The sequence below is a fragment of the Nanorana parkeri genome, unplaced genomic scaffold (assembly GCF_000935625.1).
Source record: "Nanorana parkeri isolate BGI_ZX_2015 unplaced genomic scaffold, ASM93562v1 scaffold614, whole genome shotgun sequence".
Lineage (NCBI taxonomy): Eukaryota > Metazoa > Chordata > Amphibia > Anura > Dicroglossidae > Nanorana > Nanorana parkeri.
Window position 1 is genome coordinate 952437 of NW_017306882.1, and position 9174 is coordinate 961610.

At 39.5% G+C, this 9174-nt stretch overlaps 1 protein-coding gene across 1 annotated transcript in view; it reads left to right on the forward strand.

The window, feature by feature from the left end:
• Positions 1-8890, forward strand: part of MYOZ2 (myozenin 2) — a 55127-nt gene extending 46237 nt beyond the window's left edge. The window contains exons 4-6 of the mRNA XM_018562933.1: positions 99-228; positions 2330-2513; positions 8389-8890. Of these exons, the coding sequence (XP_018418435.1) occupies positions 99-228; positions 2330-2513; positions 8389-8623 (549 nt within the window). The 3' untranslated portion in view covers positions 8624-8890. The remainder of the gene's footprint in view (positions 1-98; positions 229-2329; positions 2514-8388) is intronic.
• Positions 8891-9174: the final 284 nt, after the last annotated feature.

Here is a 9174-nt window from a genome sequence, read left to right on the forward strand (position 1 = left end):
GTTCTTTTATTTGAATTGCTGAATGACATTTGTTTTCATTGAAACTACTATAATGTACTTATTTAGCCAATATTCATTTACTCCTATGTTACATTTAGCAAAATCAGATACAGCAGAATGGAAATACAGAAGCAATTTCTTTTGGATCTGCACAACAGACAGCTCCGCAGACACCTCCTAATACTCCAGATCCTCGAAGTGCTCCAAACCCAGAAACCATTGCACCAGGTACACTTTATAATTTTGAACACTCTGGACTCTGTACATCATATGTGTTTTGTGTGTCTTTAAATTAAAGGGTCTCCAGCTGATCATACACAGTATGGATCAGTCCCACTGCTAGTGGTAATCAGCCTGTGTAATAATCAACTATTAACAAGAGAACTATAGAGAATGTTGGCAAGCAATAAAACTGATCATAGGTCCAAAAAATCATATATGTTGAAAAATCTTCAAAACCAGTAAAGGATATTACCTTTTTTGTCATTACAACAATAAAAGCTTTAAAAAAGTTGATGTAAGTGTACAGCAATTATAAAAAAGAGTGAACAGAAGTCTTATTTCTTATTGAACAAAGTGACATGTCTGCACATCAATTTTCTCTGATAATGGCCAGAACCTCAATATCTATCTATCTATCTATCTATCTATCTATCTATCTATCTATCTATCTATCTATCTATCTATCTATAAATCTATCCTATACTATTATTTATTATAAGTGTACTATTGATAGAAACAGTGTGAAGGTATATAATGCGTACCTTAACAATTATACCTGATGGGCAATATCATAACCTGTTTTACTCACTAAACAGTGCAAGAAATAAAGTGCTATAAGCGAACCACTCAGAATTCACTTTACTTAAAGCAGACCTATCATCATATATATCTTTTTATGATACATTTATGCATGTATTAACACACTTCTCACAGAGATCATAGTGATTCCCCCCGACAATGCTTTCATTGCTTTTCTTCCCAGAAGCATGGAGCTATCTTTGTTCAGTCATCATCTAGGGTCAGCATCTAATTCCTTGATGCAGATGCTGACTCAGAGATAACACAATCATGTAAATCCCAGAGGCTGTCCAGTACTTGGCTGTTTTCACGAATGTCTGACACAGTACAGCCCAGTTAAAGGCCCCTGTAAGCCACACTAAGTAAAGCTTTGATTGTTTTTTATGGGTTATGATTTTTAAACTTTGCACTAGCCTTTTGCCCCTTGTATTTCTATTGAATAGGACTAATAGTTCTCTGTAGGATCAAAAGGTAATAAGGATAGGAGGAATCTCTCCTGGATGAAAACCAAATGATACTGATTACAGTTATATAATGGCATAGTCATAGCCATTTCTAAACCAACATGATCTGATGCATTTGTTATGTTGTGTTAAGCATTACATTTGAAAAGATAGCAGCTACATCATTATAAATGTCTTTATGTTTTAAACATCTCACACAAGTGTTTTTTATTATCTGGAATAAAGAAGATTTGTTTTATCTGCTACTTTCATTGGTGGAAAAAAATAGCTATTACAAGCTGGTTGCATATTAAGTGAACCATAATGTACAGATATGTTTGAATTACAATTAGCACACTTACCCATTTTATATGTTTTATTCATTAATTATTCTTATTAGTCAGTAAAATACTGCTAGAGCAATCTTCACAAACTGTTCCTAATAAGAGTTGTATGCAGGGGCGGATTTCCCACAAGGCCAACCAAGGCCCGGCCTCGGGGCAGCAGGGAGTAGAGGGGCAGCACGGGTGTGGAATTCCTATCTTCTAATGTCCGGACGGGTAGTTGGCATTGAGGAACCTGGTCTTAGGGCAGCAGAGAGAGCAGATCCGGCCCTGGTTGTATGGATACAGCAGTCAATAGATAGTGGTAGGATACAGAAGCCAGCTGGAGAAGTTCACATGCGTTGACATTTTCACCTGAAAAGGATAGACTGGGGGGGCTGTGTTCTGTTGTGAAGCAATGTGTCACCAGGACACCAATCCTAAACTCAATGGAGCTTTATTAGGTCATCATAGAAAATAGCAATGTTTTGGTGCTGTGCAGGGTCCCCTTCATCACATAGTAGTAATATCACACATTACACCATGACACCATCCGTCTGATCACTGTTCATAGACCAAATACCATCTCCTGTTCAGCTGCCACATTTCCATAGACACACTTGACACAATAGAAATTAGAATTATTATACAGTATAAACATTTATTTTATGTATGTTACTGCACATTGGAATGTTATCATGTGCAGAGGTTTTGTTAACATCGTGGCTATCTGATGGTTATGGTTCTTTCTTGCTTACCTAGGTTACACTGGTCCACTTAAAGAAGTCCCACCCGAAAAATTTAATGAGACAGCAGTTCCTAAATACTATATGTCTCCTTGGGAAGAAGCTATTGTCAACGAACCGGAACTACTGGAATCTTTGAACCCTAAATTGCCTGCACCAGGGGACAAGATGCTGCCTCCTGACTACAGGAGTTTTAACAGGTAGATATATTAAATGTTTGCACTACTGTGCAATGCTGTTTTACAAAACTATATATATATATATATATGTATATACTGTATATAAAAGCAATGGCTAAGCATGGTCAAGGTACAGTAAAACACATGGTTAGGTCAAGAAACCCTAAAATCATTGTAATAGATCATTCTTAGCAAAAAAACACTTGATATGATGTTAGCGTTCAAGTAACAGTCAAAATAGCAGAATGAGTGCACCACTTTCCAAATATCAAATATGTTAGAGGAATTTGAGGATAATAAGGTCTTATGAACAGCTGTTGGAACCTATTATTAAGTGTGCAATGATGTCAGTTCTTAATTGACTCATGGAAAAGAGAGAAAATGTCTCACAGGGCAAAGAATTTAATGTATGCACAGTATGTGCTTATACCAAAAGTACTTTATATTTGAATGATGTTTCTTTCCTTCCTAACTTTTTTCCTCAAGTTAATATGCTCAGCGTATGTACGGTAATACATATTAACAACAGTATTTCTATTAACCAAGTTATACAGGTATTATTATTCATTCTTGCTTGCTGATGTAATATCTGTTTATTAAAATATGTGATGTAATCATTTCAACACTAAATCTTTCACATTGAAGGAAATAGGATTGTTTGCAAACAACAAGCAGTGTTCACAAGACTCTGACAAAGAATTTTCATAGCTGTAAGCTGCAGTGTTATTACAATCTATTACAGGATTACAAGCTATTACAGTGCTGCTGCAATCTCAATACAAATGTGTACACTAAACGTGAACTAACTTAAATGCGGGATTGTAGTTCATCACGGGAGCAAGCTTGGAGTGGTGTCTTCATTACAACACAGGCAGGGACCATGGGGAACAAGTTTAGTGTCACTTTAAAGTCCAACCCAGTCAAACTTTGAGTTGTGTATATAGGAGGGGAGGGGTTAGAATCTTTATCGGGTGTTAAAATGTGACTCTAATGTTTTTTTTATTTTTTTTTATTTTAATCCTTCCCCCCATCCTGTGTTTAAAAAATTGCTATGTTCTACTTGCTCTATCTAGGCTTTAGTACTGCCCCCAGCTTCCTCCTTAGTCCAATGCCAGCAGCCCTCTTCAGGCAGAACAATAGTCAGGTCATTCTCCCAATTCCTGTGAGCCAGCATGTTGTTAACATGTTCCCTAGGAGGTACATCATCATGTTGGTATTACTTTAGTACTGAGCAGCACTCATACGTCAGTGCTGCACATCCTAGGAAAAATGCCCCCACCCCAACTCAGGAGGAAGTTACCGCAATGGCGCTGGTCTAACTAGAAGACTTCAAGAAAAAAGGTATGTATAGGCATTTCATTAAAAAAACCTGATCATCAATCGCGCCTGGCTGCTAGGGCAGCCCCCGCAGCCTTTCCCGTGCCCCAGTGGTCTAAGCCCTGCTTATGTAATAGCATCTAATACAGTCCATTCACCTGTATTAGACATACCCCATCCGAAGCAGAGGGGGGAAAGAGGAGTCCGGTCACCTCTGCAGGACCAAGGATCAGGTGATTATTTCTTCTTTATTTGAGCCCCTGGAGAAAAACGAGCAGTTAACCCTTGCAGTGCGGGGGTAGCCCGACTGCAAGGGTTAATATTTCTAAAACCTGGAGTTCTTCTTGAGGGCTTGTTCCCACCATCTCCAGACCAGATCTGGATGTTTTTCTGCAAATGCATTTATGCTAATGTTTTATGCATTTTGATGCGCTCTGGTGAGGTTTTTCCTCCTCATTTGGTTTTGCTTGGGTTTGGAAGCGCATTCCAGTGTGTTCTGGTGCGTTTACATGTGTTTGCATGTGTTCTTGGTGCATTCCAGAGAAACAAATGCAGCATGAATGCAACGGTGTGAACTAGCTTCATTTTCACCATGGGAATTATTGTGTATTAGAGGTCGACCGATATACCGATATACCGATATGGATTTTTCACAACCAATAGCGATTATCGGCCACCTTTCAGGCCGATAAACAATTTCAGGTACCAATATACTGTTTACATCCAGCTGTGCCAGCAACTGAATGTAAACCGCAGGTAGTCACCTGATATCGGTTGACCCCTACTAAGCCTGCGCTCCCCCCTCCCCATTCATCTGCCGGCGGCATGATTCCACACCCGGCAGCTGAATGTAAACAGCAGGCAGTGGACTGTGCAATAGCCAGCCTGCTGTTGGCTATTGCAATTTGACATAGCCAATAGCAGGCTGGCTATTGCTCATCCTGCTATCTGCTGTTTTTTTCTTTCCGTATCCTGACAGCGGCCGGCGGCCTTCAGGTCCTCTTCTGATTGACAGCAGGCATTGGGCAGGTGCAATAGCCAGCCTGCTATTGGCTATTGCAAGTTGCAATAGCAGGCTGGCTATTGCTTCCCCTGATATCTGTCGTTTTTTTTATCCACCCCCTCCTGTCAGAATAACCGGACAGAGCCGGCAGCCATTGAGCTGTTCCTTTATAGATTTTCTGACTGAAATTTGCACGGTGTTTATTATCAGTAATAACGGTACTTTTAACCAATAATTTCAAAACTTGAGAATATTGGCCTCAATTATCGGTACATCTGATAATCGGTAGACCCCTAATGTGTATACATTTTTGGTCTGGTCTGGAGATGGTGTGAACAAGCCTTTTCTGTAGTTGAACATCAGTTTAGAGAAACGTGCATGGCAACTAATATTTCAGCTTACGTGTTAATAGACATAAATGTCTTGCAGTTAATGTATCAAAAAATCAAATTAATATTGTATAAGCAGCGCTAGCTTATACAATATTAATTTGAATTTTGGACCTAGTTGTCTGGTGTGCAGCAGCTCTGTTATTGATTTATTAGAGGGTATTCATCCATAAGCGCAGATTTGCAATTATATCAATGTATCAAAAAATGCCTGAACTGAAATCTTGACGTTGAATTCACTTATTAAAAATGGTCCACCCACAAAAGCGACAAAACAGGTTAATGTCGATTTGTGAAGACTGCCCAAAGCAATATAAGACAAAGAATTCAGGCGTGTCATATGGACATTTATATGCACAAAGTTAAGCTGCTATGTTTGCCAGCTATCGGTATAGCTATTTGATGGCAAGACATTGACCTCTAAAACAATTATTCCCTTTGGAATGACTGTTTTGGTGGAAGCAGTTAAGTACCTAACAATGATTTGAGTGTCTGCCAAATTACCTCAGGTCAGCTGTGCCGTCACAATGGCAGAGAGACGAAAGCTACTAACAGACCTGAGCATGGGTCAGTACAAAACTGAAGGCCCCTGTCACAGCTAATCTTTATCAAACTGGCAGACATAAACCTTTCTATATGGGCATGACAAATGCTTAGTTCAGTTCGCAATACAATCCCTAGAGCTGCACTTTACTTTTAGTAGTCAGAAATGATTTTATACATTAAACCCCAACTCAACTTTGCATGAATCAGCTAAATATTGTACACTTGGTGCATCAAAACAACAGATGTGCAAAGTCTTACAGTTGATTTTCTTCTTAGTAGCTACCGCCTAAGTAGAAGAGCCTGTCCACTGCCAGCATGCTATAATAAAGGTTCCCTTTTCTCTGCAGAAGTCTGACACGCCTCTGCTAAGTCAAAGATGAAGCTTTCCAATCAGCAGGGAGCATGAGCTCTGAAGGAGGGAGTGGGGGCATGTTGGACCTCTGAAGAGAGACCGCTGCTTCTTCATAGAAAGCAATGGTAATTTTTTACTGGCAGGGGACAGATTTTCTGCCGTTGTGGCTGATTTCTAAAGACATGGAACTGTAGGACTTTCAACACCTTTTGCACCTGCAATGTATTTAGCTGATTTAAACTGAAAGTTTAATTAGGCTTTAAAGCTGAACTCTGGACAAACAAACTTTCAATTAAATACATTCCTTAATAGCCACAGAGGATTTAAATGCATTTAGTGTGCACCAAATGCCTTTACAAACTCAGTTGTTACCATATAAAAGTAGCAGTGACATCACCACTGTGCTGTACATAGCCTGTACAGATAGCAGAGCTTTGGGAGGGACCCAGCAGGCTCCACCTACTACAGAATGCCTGCAAAAAACAACAGGAGGGGGCGGATACAAGGTCAGTCACCCTTCACAAGGAAAGAGAGTAGTAGTGACCAGTCTTTATTACAGGAAGGTCCTGAACAGAGGTAAACTTTCGCACTGGATTAGGGTATACATTTGGAAGATATACACAAATCACACTAAGATTCAAGTAAGAATACACACTCTTGTCTTTAGACAATATTTGCTTATCCTGGAATTCAGCTTTAAATATGCCACATACAGTATATTAACTTTGTTTAATGGTTGTACTTTGTATCTGTGTTAAGAAATATCATGCATTTAAAGTAGTACTGATGCCTCTTTTGTATTCACAAACCAAATCAATAACAGATCATTATCCATTATTTTATTACATTATGGCAGAAGATTCCTTTGGAAACACTTGAAAAAAAACTCACCTTTTTCCATTAGTAACCTGCTTCCTTTTGCTTCACAGAACTTCCTCTTAGGGAGTGCATATTAATTATGTAATTTTGTTAGACTGCATTAATTGGGACCACCTATGCCATCATGCCTAGCGCCAACGTGCATTTGTCCATTGCCATTCATGAACTTTTGCCGATCTGAGGATCATGCCTGTGCTGACATGTATTAGTAGCCTGAGGGGATCCTGGGGGCACTCATGAAAGGGTACTTTCATGGGAACCTGGAGGAAACGGAGCTCACCCTAAAGCCAGGTCAGGGTCAGGGACCATCTGATTCAGATAGAAAGGAAAACTTTACAGCATCAAGGAGCAGTATTCTTTGTAAGTGAATTCAGCAGCATTTGAAATAGGCAACTAAAGTTATTCTTTAATATCATATATAAAGTTGAAATAAGAAGAGAAGCATGAGATCATGAGAAATAATATGACTTCTAAGTTTACAGTTCATGAGTGATAAGAGCCATTCCATTCTTGGCTTCTGTACACCCTTCAGCTGCTTGGCTGCCGATAGTGGCACTACCCTTGGTAGACCACCATAACCCAGCCAAAACAAATTATCCTGTCTGGGGTGAATACCAGAAGTCCAGCGGGGTGATCCTGCCCTACACCTGCTACAGTTATGACAAGCCTGTCTGACTTTAAGCCAAGTGTCACTCGATCTAAGCTTGATTTGTCTTGTAATCCTATGGAGGATCTAACAGGGGCAGGTGTCAGTAACAGCAGGGTAATGTTACCCTTGCAGAATTCTTCATAGAAAACCCTGGCCAAGGTATTTGTTAGTGCTGTTCCTGTTGTTTGTGTGTCATAGCAATTGGCAATATGCTTACAGAAATATAGATACTATGGCTACATACTGTAGCTAATAAGTCTGAAAAGGACAGCTGTCCATCAAGATCAGCCTCTCAACTCCCTGCAGCTGTGACTAATCTACCTTTGGATTCTTCTAGCTCCCGAGAATGTTTCCAGTAAGAGCTTTAATCCTCGGGGTTTAATATAAAACCATAGGTAACGACAAATGTAAAGGGTCTCACTTACCACGTTTAATTGTAATTTTTTTTTTAATTGAGAAGAATTAACTAGGACCACTGGCACTTCATATGTTCCATCTAGTAGTGAGAATCTGTGTAAGAACCAGAAAGTACAGTCAGGAAAACATACAGTCGATGTCTACAGAAAACATAAGAGGCCAGTGGGTGAATCTACTCATCAGTATATGTTGCAAATGGAAATATCAGTTTTGGTTGGTCAGTCTTTAATTATGCAACTGTAGCCTCTAATACTCTTTAATTTGTTGTCATTGGTCAAGACAACTTAATAACTTTGTTGTGCTTAGTATATTCACTTGCTGCTATTTTTCTCTTCACACTTTAGGGCGGCTACTCCATTTGGTGGGTTTGAAAAGGCATCCAAGATGATTACATTCAAGATGCCGGAGTTTGACATGCCATCTCTGAATGACTTTACATTTGATATGATACCAAACCCCTTCAATTCAAGGAAATCCTTTAATAGAGTACCTCAAGGATGGGCATCTCAACATCCCCATATTATAGTATCCTCTGACATCCTCTTCAGCCCTGAAGTTCCAGAGTCTGATGATCTGTGAAAGAAATATATGTTCAGTCAGAAACTCTACTTAGAGTGCAATGTGTTTAACAATGTACTTAGCTGTCATTTCGCTTATTAGAGTTAGTTATTTTCTTCGCTTTCAGGGTTTTATGAGTCCTGTATTGAACAGATGCTTTAACTGCAATGTAACACCTGGACCTTAGCAGCAATATTCCTGAGCATTCCTTAGGTGGTGTTCTTGTCATGTGCCTTGTGACCCCAAGTTGCTTCATGCCTCTGCGTCCATGCTGAATTTATTTAATGTCCATACAGGGAAACATAAATGTCAATCAAAATGGGCAGACATTATTGACAAGGGACAAAGTCATAGGTAGCCTTACCTACTGTATGTGTGACCATTGTGGTTACACTGTAGGCCATTCTGTATGCCGGCCCTGGAGCCAGATTCCATTTGGAATGCCTATTTCTACCTTCATTTTACCTCTCCCTCTTACCTCTGTTTTACATCCTTAGTTTCGCTGTAGGATATAATTTTTATAGCACACTGTTTTGCTTCTGAATTACAGCCTGTAACTGACAATCAGAAGC